The sequence below is a fragment of the Sinocyclocheilus rhinocerous genome, unplaced genomic scaffold (genome assembly GCF_001515625.1).
Source record: "Sinocyclocheilus rhinocerous isolate Xijiao unplaced genomic scaffold, SAMN03320098_v1.1 scaffold1874, whole genome shotgun sequence".
Lineage (NCBI taxonomy): Eukaryota > Metazoa > Chordata > Actinopteri > Cypriniformes > Cyprinidae > Sinocyclocheilus > Sinocyclocheilus rhinocerous.
Genome location: NW_015626862.1, coordinates 1,520,151 through 1,539,835, shown reverse-complemented (window position 1 = coordinate 1,539,835; position 19,685 = coordinate 1,520,151). Strand labels below are relative to the sequence as shown.

General features: G+C 35.9%; 1 protein-coding gene across 2 annotated transcripts in view; it reads left to right on the top strand.

Moving 5' to 3' along the window:
* LOC107716873 (cAMP-dependent protein kinase inhibitor beta-like) overlaps positions 1-19,358 on the top strand; it is a 37,722-nt gene extending 18,364 nt beyond the window's left edge. The window contains exons 1-3 of one of the 2 annotated variants that reach the window (XM_016523488.1): positions 4,242-4,253; positions 15,321-15,489; positions 18,266-19,358. In XM_016523488.1, coding sequence (XP_016378974.1) covers positions 15,345-15,489; positions 18,266-18,351 — 231 coding nt within the window. In that variant the 5' untranslated portion in view covers positions 4,242-4,253; positions 15,321-15,344 and the 3' untranslated portion in view covers positions 18,352-19,358. Of the gene's footprint in view, positions 1-4,241; positions 4,254-15,320; positions 15,490-18,265 lie in introns of those variants that run through there. The other variant, XM_016523482.1, reaches the window with a different exon arrangement.
* The last annotated feature ends 327 nt before the right edge of the window (positions 19,359-19,685 follow it).

Here is a 19,685-nt window from a genome sequence, read left to right as displayed (position 1 = left end):
AGAAACACATGCACTGAGGACCTCCAAACAAGTCGATTATTCAGAGAGACAAAGGAAATGTTTGTGCAGGAACCGGACAGTGATTAAACTCCTCAGCGTGTCTCACAAGAGCTTTTATTTCTTTGGTTTAAGGTTTAAAAGGTCACAGCTCTTTTCTCATCACACTTGCAGTATCCTCAGATTTCACAAATTACACCTTTCACTCGCACGAAATGTGCTTGCAGTTGAAGTTTGGCTTTGTTGGTGGATCACCAGTTAGAATCCTTGTAGAAGTCTTTCTGCATGTTTTCGATTGCGATGTAGTTTCTTCATTGTCCTTCCTTAAACTTAACTGGAACAGGAGGATTTGAGTATTTGGAAGCACAAACAGAATTTACAATAATGTGACCGTGGACCACAAAACCAGTCTTAAGTCGCTTGGGTATATTTGTAGCAATAGACAAAAATACATTGTATGGGTCAAAATTATAGATTTTTTTTAATGCCAAAAATTATTAGGATATTAAGTAAAGATCATGTTCCATGAAGATATTTTGTAAATTTCCTACTGTAAATATATCAAAACTTAATTTTTGATTAGTAATATGTATTGCTAAGAACTTTATTTGGACAACTTTAAAGGCGATTTTCTCAATATTTTGATTTTTTTGCACCCTCAGATTCAAGATTTTCAAATAGTTGTATCTCAACCAAATATTGTCATATCCTAACAAACCATACATCAATGGAAAGCTTATTTGATCAGCTTTCAGAGGATGTATACATCTTTGTGGTCCAGGGTCACATATATTCACTGCTGGTTTATGCTTTGTTGATTCATTAATCAAAAGAAATTATGAATTCTGTTGTCTCAAAGCTGTTTGACATATGTTGATAACTTTCATTTGTAGTTGAGAGCGTTTGAGCATTTCAGCTTCATTATAAAATTCTCATTATGGGATGTGCACATGGTCCTTTTTTGGGTAATGTAGTCTAGTGCATGTGCAGTATACCTTAAACCATCTAGGACAGTGATTCTCAACAAAAATGTGTTGTATAATCAATCAATCACATTCAATGCTAGTGAAATTAGATTAAAGTGATTGCGCTCCTGTAGCTCAAAATGATGCTGCTATCAACAGCAAGGTCATAGGTTTATTTCCCCAGGAATGCATAATAATATAACATCTTGAATGCACTGTAAGTTGCTTTTCGGATAAAAATAATTACCAAAAGCATTATTATAAATCTCAACAAATTCCAGCATGGACATTTTGCTGTTGCCTCAAATTAAAAACAAAGAGCAAAATTAGAAAAAGGTCCAATGAAACATGGTAATTTTTTGTGCTTTTTGTGCAGTGAATTATTATAGTGAATTAACAAAATTCAAGAGACAATTTCCAAATTGCAAATTTACCAAATTTACCTTTGTAAACATTTTGTACATTGTTGAATTTGATGCCAGCATACTTTTTAATTGAATAAAATTTAAAGTGCCCCTATTATGCCATTTTTAAGGTTCCTAATATTGTTTTGGGAGTCTCCTACAATAGGTTTACATGCATGCAATGTCAAAAAAGCTTTTGTTTCCTCAAAATATGCATTTAATATCACCTCATTTTCCAACGATTCTCATACGATTCGTTCGAAGCAGTTCTAAGATTCAGTCTCTCTAAACCCTTCTTCTCCGTGAGCCTACTCTGCTCTGATTGATGGCCCAGTCTGTTGTGATTGGTGTACAGTGCATATCGGAAACGATATGCCCATTGCCATAGTTCCATATTTTAAACGCTCGATTGAAAATATGAACATCTATTATTTATCATACTTACAGGTTGTGATTCAGTTGAGCCAGCTGGTCAAAATAAACTGGGTACTGAGCCATCTTTCAAGAGCAAGCGTTTTGTGAATCCCGTGCTGAACTCCCCGAAATTAGGGAAGCAGTCGTCAGTAAAATGACAGGAACACAAAAAAGATTGGGGTTGTACTGCTGTGAATTTTAACCACAGATTTTTGCATCCTCATCTTTCAGAAGTGAAAATAAAAAGAATTTACTTACAGTTCACAGCGTAGGACACAGCATCTTCTCGACATGATGTTTACCAAACAAACAAGCTACAGTGTTTGTGAGCGGGGTCAAGTTGTTCGCGGCCTGCCAACATAGTATATAGGCAGGCATTATGCAAATGTGTTACAATGTAGCCATCATGGAAGTGGGATTCGAATTACTGATGACGATTCTTTTTTTGGAGACAGCTTTATTTATAATGAACTTTTGGCTTTACAACTGCAGATCATTTACATTCACATACAGATACATTACACACTGCATGAAAGACAATATTCGAAATGGCATAATAGGGCACTTTAATATTTTTCACAATTAACAAATCTATGCTGATTCTAAGCAATTTGGATAAATGCATTTTAAAAATATTATTTCATAAGAAATGGAAATCTGAGATGTTTCCTAACTTGACTGACAAATATGCAGCACATTAAGTTTATTAGTTTAGTTTGGTTTTATTGATTTGTATAGCACATTTAACGACAGAGTCGACCAAAGTGCTGCACACACACACACACACACACACACACACACACACAAAAAAAATAAAAAAATTATAAATACATAAAATAAACAACAATATAAAACAATCACAAATTTATAACAAAGATAAAATCAGTTTTATCAGTTTATGGAAATTGTATATGCAGTTCAAATACATCAATCTTAAATTTTGTTATCTCCTAAATATTTATGAGAGTGAAGCAGAAAAACACAAGAAACCACTGGTAAGGGGTTTTGTTAATGCATTAGATTTTAGCATATATTGTTACAACTTTATGACTTTATGAGTGATGCATTTGTGTTCCTCATGCAAATGTTAACAGTCCTCCCAGACCCAGCAAGTTAACACCTTTACACTATAGTGTCAGCCTCAGGTCATTGCGCTTGATAAATTGCTAGATGTCCTTCCATCGCTTGACCTTACAAAATCCCAGAGAGGAGAAATGCACGAAAATAAACGCCACATAATGCAGCACCATCAAATCTGACATCTGCTTTCTCACCGGCTTATCACACTAGCCCATGCTGTTGTAGGTCATCTGCCACATTGTTCTCACTTGTATTGATTGGAAGATACTGTGCCATTAGCATCATTAGCCAGGCTGAATATATGAGTCAGTAAACAGACAAGACCTTTAAATGTTAGGTGCTGGGAGACTGCGCATAACATGCATGACGTCTCTCCTCCTCAAACAGCTCCTCTGAGTTTTGTTCAGTCCTCATGAGCCGTAAAAAGCAATGATTTTATTACATAACCAAGTGCGACCAATCACAAACAAGCTATTTATTTTCCACTGCCGTCACCACGACAATGGCACAGAGAGCTACTTTTGCTTCTTGTCAAGTCATGCTCTACAAGGTTGGGTTGTCTTGTTGCAGACCATCAAGGCCGAATATAGAAACTGAGTGGAAGCGCTTGTCTTTGGTCCTCAGAGCGGAGATTATTCGGAAAATCCAGCTCTATTTTCCCACACGTATTCTGTATGCCTGGACAAAGGCCCAGAGGGGCCCTGGGTATTTGGTCCAATAAATATAAGACTTTTGTTTGTGTGCTTTTTTTTTCTTTTTCTGTGTTTTGCTTGTATTCAATAGCTGGCTTAAGTGATAATATGTTTAATTTTAATTATTGATTTATATTCATAATTGTCTTTTTTGAACTAAATGCACTTTCGCTGAGCAATCTTAGTATTAAAGTGGTGCTTCATTAGGCAAAGAAAGATGTTGAACACTTATTTGCCATTGAGTGCTCTTGATTTATGATAAATGCTATGATTTACTCATGCTTGAATAAAGTACAATACAAAGTTTCTGATTGGTTAAAGGATCATTCACAAAATGAGTAGTTCATCCAAAACTGAAAATTTGCTGAAAATGTATTCAGCCCGAGGTCATCCAATATATCAATGAGTTTGTTTCTTCATTGGAACAGATTTGGGTAAATTTAACACTCACTTGCTCACCAATTGATCCTCTGCAGTGAATGGGTGCCGTCAGAATGAGAGTCCAAACAGCTGATAAAAACATCACAATAATCTGCAAGTAATCCACAAAATTCACCTTTCGTGTTCCACAGAAGAGAGAAAGTAATTCAAATTTAGAATGACATGATGTTTCATTTATGAGTAAACTATTTCTGTAGCAAATACCTACAATACCTACATAACCACATTTTTTCTCATTATGCGTAATTCTTCATGTTCGTGTTTGTAAAAACAGCCCAGCTTATCCATATAATTTTATGCTTAAAATAGGCCTTATAATACAAGGAGATTTAACTTGACTGCACATCTTTAACTTTTTCGCTTTTTATTTCAGTCACGTTTTTCCATTTCATTCATGCTCTTTGCAGTGCATTGGTTAAATATCAAAGACAGAAAATTAGCTGTAAGTGTGCAGAATGGAAAGTAGTAAATGGGGGAAAAAAACACCTCAGCCCTTCTGTTAGGGCTATTTTAAAGCTTGTTACTGGGCTGTACATGGATTAAGACTGGATTAACCTTGTTTGTTCTGATATTTAAAGTAAGGCATGTTTATATTTACCACATTTTTGTGCATGATTTTCACATTTGGGTACATGCTGAATACAGGCATTTTTGCATGCTGCTATGGTTATATATATATATATATATATATATATTTATTGCAGTACCTGACTAAACAGATTGTTTTGGAATTTTTGACCAGACACAGATGGCTCTGTGGGACTATACTGCTACTGGTAAACATGGTAAATGCCAATAGAGACATGGGCACAGGTGTGCGCGGTAGCAGCTGTGCTGCTTTTGCCGCAAATCTCTGTTGTGGGGTTCACAAGGGGGCTCAACCTCGCAGAGTAAGCTGCCTGCCTTGTTGCTCATTCTGGTGCTGGTTGCTAAGTTGTCTGGCTCAGGTGGCAGAGCTCTTCCCAGCCGAGAGAATTGTCCTGAAGTAGAGCGACTGCTGAGTGAAAGATACCTTGCATTGTACCTTTTTGTTGGTCTGCAGAAGAGTCAGGATAGAGGTTTGGCTGCAGAACTGATTAATTTAGTTTGAAAATGTTGGCGATTGACCAACTTGAGTCGAAAAAGTGATATCCACATAAAAACATAAACATAATATTATACCTTGCATGTGTGCGAAATGCGAATGCGTAGGTGAACTTGAAGTAATGACTGCGCTAGTCAGAATGAGTAAAGGTCCGCTCACATTTATCTTTGTTCAGCAAATTTTCACAGGGGAAATCTAGTAATTTCAATAGGAATCCATGCGATATGCGAAATTCCTTGAGAGCGAAAAATTTCTCTGCGCAGATTTTGCAACAGGTTCAGGATGGTATGTGTATTCACAGAAAGCTGCTTTAAAGGGGATTTCTGTGTGTGCAGTGCTTAATAACTTTGACAATAGACAATGGACCTGTTTTGCCGGCAACATTTTAAAGTACGGTCACATTAGCGATATTTTTGCGAAATTTGACACACAGAAAAAGGTCCATTGTCAATAGTGTAGCAATGTACAGTATGAAGCACTGTTCACACAGAAGTCCCGTTCAAAACCAAGCAGCTTTCTGTTGGTCAGTGTGGCGAATTTGTGTGACAAACTTGAACATGAGCAAAATTCTGCATGTTAAACTTTTTTGACATCATGCAAAATTCTGAAAGGCGGAACAGAACTCACAAATTCCTACTGAAATGACTGAATTTTGTCCACGCGCCTTAACTTACATCATGAATGTGCCATTGTCTTAACAACATGCTATATCCTAAACGCAATATCCTTAAGTCTCTAAAACACAAAAACAAAAAATTGTCAAATATCTAAAGCATGAAAATTCACAGTAATTAACTAAACAGTATTTAATAATTCAGTAAGTTTACTCATACTATTATTTCTTCTTATCTAATTTTTGTAAATGCTATTTTATGTTGATATATCTTTTAAATATAAGTTTTATGTTAGTAAATGTTTTATGTTAGTAAAAAAATTTTGTTTTGTTTACAATTTTGCTTAAAGTTTGGTTTGCAGATATATTTTCAGCATTTTGTGGACTTAAGTTATGCCATTTTAGTCAAAGTAAAATGACTGAAATGACATGACAAACTATTGACTACATTTAAAGGACTTATTTGTCAACAAGAACTGATAAAAACAAGAAAAAGAAAAAGAAAAATGAGCAGTGCCCAAAACCCATCAACAGCATGCTAAGATGTTATCTTCTGGTGGTCTTGTTCAGCAGTGGCTGGTCCAGCTAGCTGGCATCATTTGCGAGGAACCAGATCAATTATCATTGCTGTGGAGGCCTGCTGGTGAGAGTATCGTTTCCAGCCAGATGATTATTGATAGGGTCTCATCACTGAGCATTGTGCACAGAGCTTACTTACACATGAGGAGCTTTTGTACTGTATTGTCATTATAAGTCACAGTATGCATCGATTTTAGTGGCGTCTGATCCTGGGACTGAGTGAGGCAGAGCAGACTTAAGTGTCTCAGGTGACAACAAGGTGAAGCCATAAATAGCTATGAAAAGCACTCTGAAAAAGTAAAGCACACCGGTAGGGCTGTGCAAAAAATCGAATGCGATTTTCATGCGCATCTCGTCAGTAAAGTCGCTCCTGTGATTAGTAGTAAATCTCCAGCACGTGCGTTCAGATGGAGCGGCATTTACTACACAGAGCCGTAGCTCACTGACAAGCTACACAAAATCGCGTTCATAATCGGCAATGAATCGCCTGCGATTTTGAACGCGATTTTGCGTAGCTTGTCAGTGGTGTTGGTGTTTGGTTTGATTAATTTCTTAAAGGGGTCATATGATGCAATTTACCGTATTGACCCGAATATAAGACGATGTTTTTTTCTTTTAAATACATCTGAAAAAACGCAGTCGTCTTATATTCAGGGTCTAGACTTTGACATGTCAATAATACACCCACAACACTAGGTGGCGCCAAATACGCATAAAACATGTGTGCCATGAAATACGTAATGTAATGCATGTTGTAAAGATCGCGAGTAAAAACAAAAGAAAAAGAAAACCTTACAGCTGCATGAGTCGTGACTGTCACGTTAGCCTGATGGGACCAAACTCCACGCGTTTCAGAAAGGCGGGGCATAGAGGAGCAACAATAATGTACAGTATGTGAAAAATAATGTGTTTTTTGAACCTTAAACCGCATAAACACATTTCATTACACCAAATACACAACATAATGTTATTTTTAGCAACGTCATATGACCCCTTTAATCCAGCTGGTGAATATTTGCTGTAGCACCTACTTATGATGGGACACCATCTGTTTAGTCAGTTATGTAGTAGTGGAACAGGAAACAAAAAAATTTTAAATTTTTTTTTTTCATATTTGCATTTGTACATCTACTCCAGCATACTGCTTTTATAACATAAAGCAGTTAGTGTGCATATTTTAATGCCAATGTTAAATGGTATTTACAATGCATTTTAATACTTCTGAATGAAAAACAATTTTCTAACGCGGATTGTGTGATGTGCAGGCAAGGACAAGGAGAGACAAAGATCTAGATGAAGCTAATTTAATAGAAAAAGTTAGACCATTCCACAATAATCTTAATTTATTTTGATCATATATGCCTACATGACCCATGCTTATTTTTTCATAAATTTATTCACAGACTCATTTATTCATACTTTGTGTATGTACACCTGCGAATGCTTCGCAATGTCTCATTCCCGCTCTCAGAGAACCGAGGTTACGACAGTAACCGGAGACGTTTTCTTTTGTCCCCAGCTTTGTTTTCTGTGCATGTCTGTTGTAGTGATGGTGAAATGAAGCTTTGCGAAGGCTTTCCCCTCAACTGTATCATAAAATGGTTCATTACTCAAAGCTTTTCAACACGTCGTACTCTAATGGCATCTTGTGGTCAAAGGTGGAAAAAGGTGCCTTTTGCGTCCCAGACGTCCCAGCCATTTTTGGACTGCGTCAGATTTGCGTCACAATTGCGTCAGAATCTAAGACTGAACACTTGTACTACTAATCGACCAGTGATCACGGCGACCTTCGCAATGTCTCGTTCCCGCTCTCAGGAGACGTTCCCTTTCGAGCGTTCACTCTACATTACAAAGCATTCGCAGTGGAAACGGTATACAATCCCGCCGTGAGAGTGGCTAAGATCAGCCTGAACCAAGGAGAAGACCACACCAAGCATGGGGTAGAACAACACACAATTCCCAACCAATAGTGATGCCACTAGGAAAGCCCGCAGCTGATGATGGCCAATGAACATCTTAACTCAGGTATACCAAATTAGCATATCTGGCCAGAATAAATAGCAGGGCAGACACAACAACAGAAGCAAGGTAGCACCGTGCAATGCAACAAAAGCACATATAAAAATGTACATAGACCTGCACAGTGTCAACAGCTATATGTGGTAACAAACTGTGCCCCAAATAGCAGATAGCAATAAGGAGGAGGATGGCTGCAAAGGATATATCCCGAATATATGTGCCTTTAGACCAGGCCCATGAAGAGGCAACAGCCACCATAGCACACGAAGAGCTGGTCAGACTGTTGAAAGATGGCTGAGCGGTCAATATAAATCCTTAAAGTCCTGACAGGGAAAACGGTGCTCTGAGCCTCACTGTCATGCGAGGACGATGGCTCAGAATACAAAGCGGCCAAAAAAATGACCTGTGCTTTAAAGGGGGTAGAAAGAGATTTAGGCACATAGCCCAGTCTCGGCCGGAGAGTAACACTGCAGTCCCCAGACCCAAAGCGAATACAGTCGTCATCCACAGAGAGTGCATGCAAATCTCCTATGTGCTTAGCCGAGGCAAGGGCAAGAAGCAGAGCAGTTTTGAGGGAGAGCTCCCTCATAGCAATGGATGTCAAGGGCTCGAACTGGGGTAGAGAGAGAGCTTTCAGAACCAGCGCCAGGTCCCATGGCGGCACTGACGGTAATCTCCTTGCTCTCCTGAGAAATCTGACCACCAGCATGTGCCTCCTGATCGATTGCCCGTCAACCAGGAAACAAAATGAAGCAATAGCAGCCACATAAACCTTTAGCATTGATGGTAGACTCCCGGTATCTAGCTTATGCTGCAGAAAACGTAGAACATCCGACACAGGACAGCTCACCAGGTCAGTATCTCTATCGCACCACCATTTAACAAACACTCCCCATTTAAGAGCGTACAGACGCCTAGTAGAAGGTGCACGAGACTCAGTGAGCATGTCAAGCACATGGGGAGACAGGGCGCTTAGCTCCTCTAGGACCCCTGAAGTAGCCAACATGAAGGCTCCACAGCTCCAGGCTGGGGTGCCATATTGAGCTGATCGCTTGAGACAGCATGTCCCTCCTGAGGGGGAGGGATGCCGCCTTGGCGATTTATGTACGAAACCACAGACATATTGAGCTTAACTTGAAAGAAAGGCTCTCGTCAGCGAAAAGGATTGGCGAAAAGGGCGACGGCAGAGGATGACGATGGGGTCTGCACAAATTCAGCAGAAGGTAGCCATCGGATGCGGTTAAGAAGCTGTCTTATCTTCAGGTATTATATACTGCCCACAGACTTGTCAATATTTGCATGCGATTTGCATAATTACAAACAATTGGCCAGTTTATTGTACTGGTATCCTATAAGGTTTCAGGATTTCGGAGAAGGGGAGTTCCAACTGCGAATGCTTCGCAATGTAGAGTGAACTCTCGAAAGGGAATGAAACAACTTACAAGTAGTTGGGTTTGAAATTAACACCTGCCAACCTGCCAAATGTGGGTAAAAATCAGCTGTGTAGCTAAATCTTAACTGGTGGATCGACAAGAAGCCAATGCTAATGCATTTAAAAAAATCTAAACAATTAAGACATTAAGATATATTTATATGTTATTAAATTAGTATAATAATTGATTGGTAATAATTGTTTAATGTCATAATTGATAGTTTTGACTCATCCCTTTTCTTAAAAATGGTTTAAAGGCTGAAATGTTAATGAGGAAAAAAAATTAACTTAAATGATTTTAGCAAATGGCTGCAATATAACAAAGAGTGAAAAATTTAAGGGGGTCTGAATACTTTCCGTACCCACTGTATATATATATATGTGGTACAATGAGTGTCCATGGCAACAAACAGAGCGGCAGGGAAGCAAGAGGGGAACAAGGCAACAATAAAACACAAAACTACAAACTATAAGTCCAAGGTACAGAGATGGGGAATATATGACAGATTTTTTTTATTCATAATATTTTATTTTACATGTACAGATTGATTGGAATGAGAAAAATCTGTTTTGTTTACACCAATTTTAATATAGTTATATATTTTATATAGTTTCATATATTTTAAGTAGTTGTTTTTCATGTTTTACATATAGATTTATTTGGTAGTAACAGATAAAAGACGTATGTTATTCTTAATCTTCCTTTGGAATAACATTTCTTATTTGTTTTATAACATTTCATTTGTATATTGTTTTTTTTTTGTTTTGTTTTACATATAGAATTATTTGGAATGAGGAAAGTCATGTCATTGAAGGGGAGTTTTTTTTCTCCCTTAACATTTCTTATTTTTGTGTTGTTTTTCAGTAAGAAATATTTGAACATCCCTAAAACAACATAAATTAACTAAGATGTATTTTAAATGTATTTTTCTTACTAAAATGTGTATAAATGTATATATTTTTATATACTTTTAGATATTTTAAGTAGTTGTTCTTTTCGTTTGTTTGTTTTAAGAATAAATCATTAAATGTATGCTTTAAACAAGAAATTTGCTAATAGAATAAGAATAAACTTAATTAAAGATATATTATCTGAAAACGTAAGTATTCATGTGCAATCATATGCAATTTTGTTTCTAGAGTAAATCCTGTTTTAGGGATGTTTCAATTTTTGTAATTTTTTGTAGGGTCAATTAGAATTTCATGCTGACATCAATTTTAATTGATTTCTTTTAATTTAGTACAAATTATTATGTATTATTTCATATTAGTCTTTGTGCTTTCAGTATAGCCTCCTGTATTCAGTAACTTTGGGCTGATGCAGTAGCAGCAGATGTCTCAGATGATTTGGTGCCCCACATATCTCTCTGCATCAAGAGCCGACCAAACAAAATGCACTGAAGCCATTCAAGTCTGTCACATTTCCTAGCAACAGTGTTTTCTTCATTACTAGACCTCCAGCCAAGGCTTCTACCACTACTGACTCAAAAGCATATGAACCATTAATTTACCATTTCAAGTCATACTTCATTTTTCGCATTGCTGTAAGATTTTTATCTGATAGCTCTGTTTTGTAAGAGTAGCATAAGAAATAGACATTAGTCTAGTGGTCAGCCCCTGTTTAAGGTGCTGCGTTCAGGTTTAAAGAGAAAGAGCGTGGAATAAGAATGAGCAGATGAAAATATGAAGAAGCTAAAAAGATACATTTTGATTGATGTTACATTTCGTAATAATTGTTTAATGTCATAATTGATAGTTTTGACTCATCCCTTTTCTTAAAAATGGTTTAAAGGCTGAAATGTGTGCTGAAAACCTTTTGCTTGGTTGAAAACCTAATTGAACTGTATATATGGTATCAATTTATTTTTCTTAAAAAGGTCTTAAATTTGATTTTAAAATCCTGCAGATACCCTGGAATTATATGAAATTCAGACTTTATAATAAATATATTTGTGACAAATATATTTTGTGACACAGCTGTGACATAGTTAACTGGTTTATTTCTGTTTTTGTTTTGGCTAGTAGAAATTAACTTAAAAATTTAGTAGCCAACTTTGCTGGTGAGTGAAAAAGCTAATTTCAAACCCTGAGTAAGACCAACGACTGACAAAGCACAAGAGAAACACTAGGGCTATATACAGTGGGTACGGAAAGTATTCAGACCCCCTTAAATTTTTCACTCTTTGTTATATTGCAGCCATTTGCTAAAATCATTTAAGTTAATTTTTTTTCCTCATTAATGTACACACAGCACCCCATATTGACAGAAAAACACAGAATTACCAAACAAAATGCACTGAAGCCATTCAAGTCTGTCACATTTCCTAGCAACAGTGTTTTCTTCATTACTAGACCTCCAGCCAAGGCTTCTACCACTACTGACTCAAAAGCATATGAACCATTAATTTACCATTTCAAGTCATACTTCATTTTTCGCATTGCTGTAAGATTTTTATCTGATAGCTCTGTTTTGTAAGAGTAGCATAAGAAATAGACATTAGTCTAGTGGTCAGCCCCTGTTTAAGGTGCTGCGTTCAGGTTTAAAGAGAAAGAGCGTGGAATAAGAATGAGCAGATGAAAATATGAAGAAGCTAAAAAGATACATTTTGATTGATGTTACATTTCTTTATGATGGCAGCATGCAGAGGCGTCATGCACATATTCATTTTTGAGAGGGCACCAGTGCAGTCCTGGCACACATGGTGCCCTTGGCAAGTCAAGACATGACTAAAGGAGAAAGTAGAAAACAATTTTAACATTATAGGAGCTCTGTGCAGAAGTGTGTGATGCATTTGTCTAGAGGTTTTCATTTAATGTCCATGATGCCTCAGATTCCAATCCTGACCTGATGCATAATTTTATTAATAATACATCAAGCAAAATTGCAGTGGAACATCATTGTGAGTGATTACCATGCAAGAACAGCTTTGACATTTTGATGATCCATTTTATTTCCCACAGGAAAAAGCGACATGAGACTCAGTTTGACTGACCAAATTTAAACATGAATGTTTGTTGTTGTTGTTGTTTTTAAATACCTAAAATGATTGTGCAGCTTAATTCAGTGTTGTCATCATTAACTAAAACTATTTAAAATTGTTTCCAGTGAATAAAGCTGAACTAGATAAAATATAAATATTAAATAATTTTTTTTTACATTTGAAGTAAAATTAGAAATGCTGCTCTGACAATTAACTGAAATAAGTTTAATCTGAAGAACTAAAATAATTCAAACTGAAATTAAATAAATTAAAGCAAAATAAACTTTTGAAAAAATCTAAACTAATTAAAATGACAAAAATATAAAAATACAATCTAATTCAAAATATTAATAAATACTGTAATAATATTAATTATATGAAAATCATTGATTGATTAATTTTCAAGAAAACTATTTTCTTTTTTGAAGTTGCATTTTAAATACACTTGGCTCAAATATCTGATGGGAATTTGAATTGGCATTACACTTTAAGGGTGCAAGAATAGCCATGACAGTCTATCACTGAATATAGAGAAATCTTTAAGAAAAAAAAAAAAAAATTCTTTTTTAGTCTGCTATATTATGAAAACTCAGTTTAGAATGATGCAATGCATGCCCTCTGCTGGTCAGATTGAATACGTCAAGACAAGGCAGCTTGAATCCAACTTAATAGCTCTCTTAAGCAAAAGTGATGTTTTGATTCTATTAAATTTAGCACCGGTGAAGCAGGGATGAAAATCGATTGGAATTTTTTATGATTAAGCTGCAGTGGTGCCATCTAATTTGTAATAATGGTTTCAGCCGGGCAGGATAGGGATTTTTTAAATTATTTTTACATTTATAAAGATATTGATTAGTTAATAGGATGTTGCTGATAGAATCAAGATATTGGGCTAACTGACCCAGATATTATCGTTGTTGTTGTTTTAATCATATATTTTATCTGATACGCAAAACCATCTGTTTTTAAGGATAAGAATAAAAGGTCTTTTGGTTGGGCTGACGGTGCAATTTATCAGTCAATCTGTTCCCACATTCCCATCTGCCCTTTCCAGTAGTGAATTTTCCCTGCAGGCTATGTGCACAGTCACATATGACACTCAGACTAAAGAATCACTTAAAGGGGTCATATGATGCGATTTCAATTTTTCCTTTCTCTTTGGAGTGTTACAAGCTCTTGGTGCATAAAGAAGATCTGTAAAGTTACAAAGACTAAAGTCTCAAATCCAAAGAGATATTCTTTATAAAAGTTAATTATGTCCCCACTGGATGCAACAAATGCCTCGTTTATAATGGGTTTTAATGTTTTTGTCTCGTCGCTCCGGCCGGACAAGGCATCACAATATGGTAGGGGCGTAACATTTCCGTCACACACATTTCATTACACCAAATACACAAAATAATGTTCTTTTTAGCAACATCATATGACCCCTTTAACTAAAGGCCAATCAAGCATTTCTGCTGATTGAAGGCAATGCCAAGCAGTTTGGAAATTCTGTCTTGTACTGCCAGCACAATGAATGTTATTTGCAATCCTCTTTGACACAGTGTATATACCAAAAATGACACTGGCCAAATTCCTCAAAGCCACTCCGTCTTGCAATGAGGTGTAGAGGATGGTAAATGTGAAACCCAATGCCGCAGTAGGCCTTTTAGTAAATGATGAGGGATGTTGTCATGCGGCTGATGGTAAGCAGGGTAGGTGGTGTGTGGGGAGATGAGGAGTAGTCAGCGATTCGGTTCAGTCACTCCCTGGAGAGGAGGACAGTCTCATTAGAGATGCAGTAGAGAAAAAGCTCAGCTTGTTTTGACGCTGTTGCTGCTTTTGTACTTTTGACTGATTAACATTGATAGAGGACTGCTATCATCAGTTTCTATTAGTCGTTGCCTAAAATGATGCTGATTCACACTGACATGGCTTAGTAAATATGGATATTAATTCACACTGACATGGCTTAGTAAGTATGGATATTAATTTGTTCATATAGCAACAGGCTAAAAAGCACTCAGAAGTAAATAACCACACAGCAGCACCCTGGCAACATAGCAACAAGTTTTGCATGGCAAGCAACACTTTCATTTTCTTTAGAGAATGTAAAACTCTAGTTGTGAACAAGCTGGTTATTATGTTATTTTGTATTACTACAGAGAATTTGAAAAAGAAACTGAAAACTAACCCTATCATATCTACCAATTAAATTTTAATGGGTTACCGTAGTCAATATTTCAAGTTAAGTGCAATTAATATGTTTAGAACAAAACCAAAATGAAAAGTTCTACCAAGAATTCCCTTTGCACTGGCAACATTTTCTTTAGAAAATGTAAATTTGTGACCCAACTGGCTATGTTATTTTATTAATTACACAGAATTTGATAAGGAAACTGAAAACTAACCCCATCATATCTATCAGTCATATTTTTTGCTTGTGTAAAATAATTCCAAATCTTAGGTTCTACAAACTGAATCTTGGTGAGTACATTAAATTGAATAACTTTTTGAGTTCTGCTAACCTAGTATTGTATCATATGACGTAGAACTATGTGAACTGTTAAACAATCCTCTAGTTTAACCCTCATATGCCAGTCACTGATTGAGTGCATTTTGTTTGGTTTGTTTCAGATGATGCTATGAAGACCACCAGAGATGACTGATGTGGAACCTGTTGTCTCTGACTTTGCAGCCACGGGCAGGACTGGCCGGCGGAATGCATTGCCAGATATTCTAGGTTCCACGGCTGGTCCTGGAGCTGCCGACCTACCTGATAAACTAGCTGAGCTTTCAGTAGGAGGTACTGTATACTGTCTTTTGTTCAGCTGGGTTTATTTTATGTCCATTAGTCTCGATGTATACAGTTTGACAATAATCAAAAGTATGTGCTTGCAAGGCCAGCATCATTCATGACTAGGCAAAATATGGGAAAAATAAATGAAAATAATGCAAAAGAATAAAAAGTAAAGAAAACAACCCTCCTAGCTCATGAGGATAGGATTTCACTGGATATCAGCAGCAGAAATAATACTTTTATTCAGCAACGATGTATTAAATTGATAGAAAGTGACAGTAAAGACATTTATAATGTTACAAAAGATTTTTGTTTCAAATAAACGCTGGTCTTATTAACTTTCTGTTTATCAAATAATTAATGTATCACACAAAAACATTGTATCACAGTTTCCACAAAAATGTTAAAATTATATTCAACTATGTTCAAATAGAAAACAGGTATTTTAAATAGTTATAATATTTTACAATATTAATGCTAATATAAATGCAGCCTTGGTGAGCATATGGACTGAAACTTTGTTTGAACAGTAAATGTATAATGTGAAATGATAATAATATATAGACTTTTGGTGAATATGGGCAAGGCAAGTTTATTTATATCACACATTTTAAATACTATAATTTAAAATTTACTTTACAAAGGCATAATGAAGAGAGAAAATATTAATAAAAAATCTAAAATGATTTAAGCAATAATAAGCAATACACAATAAGAAAAATAATAAGAAATACACAATGAGCAAACAATATTTAATAAAAGTATGCATAAAAGCACATAACCTGAATGAAATACTGCAGTGTGATTAAACTGCATACAGTACATATGCAAGGGAATCATGCAATTAACAGGGCTTGAAACTAGTTCAGTGCATAAGTTAATAGGCTAATTTAATCTGTGCAGTGTACCTCTGATGTCTAAAACGGGCCATGATGTTGGCAGAGTCTGCAAGACTAAGCTGTGATTGACAAAGGCACCTCTCTTTAAAACGTGCTTTTCTACAGAGAAAAGAGCACTCTCTCATCAAATATACACTTTCCTCAATGCTTAAGTGCTTTTGTGTGATGTCATTAGGGGGTCGGCTGTAAGACTAACTGTTAGACTGCCACCGGTTGCTGTCAGAATGTCATTCCTTAGTGGTAGCTGGTGAAAACCTGTGATTTTCAAAGACTAATTTTGATACATGTTCAGTACAATTAATATAATACGAAAAACTTCAAAAAGAAGGACATCAGTGATTTAACCCTTGAGGCAATGACCTTGATTCAACGCACACACTTCACACCTTCTTTTGATGATTAGATCATGACTGAACCTTCCTGTGCATCAATAACTGCCTGCAGACAAACACTTTTAATCTGCTCTGTGTTACCCATAAGCCTCAAAGGCATCACGTGTGATCCCTGCAAATGATGTTCCATGTGCAGTTTGTGATGACGCCGGAGATTCTCAGCAGTGTTGAATCTGCTGCCTATTCCACATCATACATTATTTATCCTGTTTTAAATAATAAACAGAATACTGTTTCAGAGTCAGTGTCCCCAAAACTGAAAATCATGTCTACTCACCCTCTTGTCGTTCCAATCCAAACCTATATGACTTTCTTTGGCATGATAACAATGTGTTGTAACTGGGTCCTGCTGAATAATGAACTACCTCTTCTGCCATCTAGTGGCCAATTTTTATAACTGTCATGCAAAATGGAATTGTCTTTTATTACAAAGAACAGTAATCAATGAGTTTTTAGCCAAGTTCAAAGGGTGAAGTCTAACTTTCATTTGAAATAAAATTGAACCGTGATTAATACTGTGATTTAAAATATCACCATAAAACTATCATAAAATTAGTTTATACCAGGGTTTTTCTTGGACTGTATATATTGTTTCTTTCTTTGCGTGATCATTTGGGCGCATTATGCAAATATTTCCACATGGTGATGTAGATATGTGGGGGCGTGTTAGAATGAGCCGTTTTAGGGGGGCGTGGCAGAGTCTTAACTTTGATAAAGAATATCTCTTTGGTTTTGAGACTTTAGTCTTTGCAACTTCAGGGATCTTATCTATGCACAATCAGCTTGTAACACTCCAAAGAGAAAGGAAAACTTGAAATCGCATCATATGACCCCTTTAAAAGTACTTTTATGGTGGCTAGAAAAATACAGAGCCAATATAGACATTGGATATTCTTTAGTCATCAAGAAGTTTTAAAACCCCTGGTTTATACAACTTGTACACTATTCCAAATCTTCTAAAGCTGTATGGTAGATTTGTGTGAGGAAAAGACTCAAATGTCCCTTTTTCTTCTCAATTAGAGCTTTCAAATCTCATTTACAAAAAAAAATGGTGCTATTAGATCACAACAGGTTTGACTATACTAATGCCAAATGCCATTGGTTCTGGCATGTCATGTGATCAACTGACATAGAAAACATAGCCAAAAATTAGATTAGAGCGCTACAGGGAAGACTGTCAGTGAAAAACTACATACATTTTAAATATTCTGAAACCATAAGATACATTTATGTGAAGTATAGAGCAACATTTATTACATAGTTACTTTTAAGATTTATTTATTTATTTATTTATTTTTGCAGCTTGACAGCATAAATCACCATCCTCTTTCCTTGTATGAATTTCCCTTGAATTTGCCTAATGTTGCTCTGCTAATGTTGCTCCTTGTGATTATTTGCTTGTGTTTGAATTGCTTTGGATGAACATGTCTGCTTAAAGAACAAATTCACATAGAATATTGCATTTAATGAGTATTTTTGGCCTCGACGCAGATGATGGCGAACAGGGCGGAGAGAGCTCATCCTCGTCCGACCCACCTAAGGAAACCACAGAGGGGGCAAAGACAGAGGGCTCATAACTCGACACCAACGCCGCAGTGATCTGACCTCATGAGAGACTCACACATGACCTGCCTCTACTCTTGTCCCATTGACCAAACAACTGTTACACTCTGTGCTATGCAACATCAAGACCACCTATGATTAGCATTCGGATGTGGGCCAGCGGAAAACAGCTCATTCCTTTTATAGGAATTCATCTGAAATTGTGTTTTTCAAATATCAACGTTTGTTCATTTCATACCTCGATGACTTTGTCAAATTTGACTTTTTCCCCTAAAGACTCACTGTCATGATTTTCCTAACGACCGGCTGTTTTGTGTGTCTTATGAAAACAGATGTGACCTGCTTTCTCATTTTAAAAAGGGACATTTTGTTTAATTTTAAGACTTTCCATAATAGCATTCTTCTCTGAATGTTGACATTTAGTGGCAAAAATGTCTCTTTTTGCACAAAAAAGTAAATACATTCCATTTGGTGATGTAAGTAAAGTTTTTTATCTTATGATATTTGTCTGTCCTTGTACAACATCACATCATCTGTGTTTTGTATTGCAAAGATATGCATTGTTAATATTCGACCCAAAAGATAAGAAATAGTGCTGAATAACATGACATATGATATTTTCTTCTTGTAAATACAGAATTGTACATTATATTTGCTAGTTTTGTTTAAAAGCCTTTTGTTTTGTGTGTAACTGTTGTCAGTGCTGCCCCGCGTGAGCTCAAATTGGATTGTTAGCTGATGTATTGCTGCAAACATCAGTGGTCATGTCATTCGGACGTCATCTTAAGTGCTTGTCTCAGATATTTCTTTGCTGTTGTTGATGGCAATGAAAAAATATGATTGTGGAGACTTCTTGTTCTTCCTCTCTTTCATCTTTTCCTCATGCTTCCATCAGAGAATGACATTTTATTTTAGTTTAGTTTAGTTTTTTACCTGGCCATTAATCTTGTCATTTTGTCTGTGGTTATAGCTACATATAAAATGCCATTATGCTATGTTTAAAAATTACAATAAATCCTGTGCTTAGTTTTGGTAGTTTTAATTTTTGGACTGTGGACCAGTTGTGGTAATTTATGTAACCAGCAGAGGACACCAAAGGTATCTTTTATAATATGAGGGTACAAAAAATGTCACTATCTTGTAGTAGATTAATTTGTAATATATATGTATACATATACATATATATGTATCTATGTATATTATTTTATTGTATTTATTTGTTTGTTTATTTTTCAAAACAAAATACGTTTATAAAATAGAACTATTTACCTAGAAAATTATTTTATATAGGTTATAAATTGTGTGTGTGTGCAATATTTATATATATATATATATATATATATATATA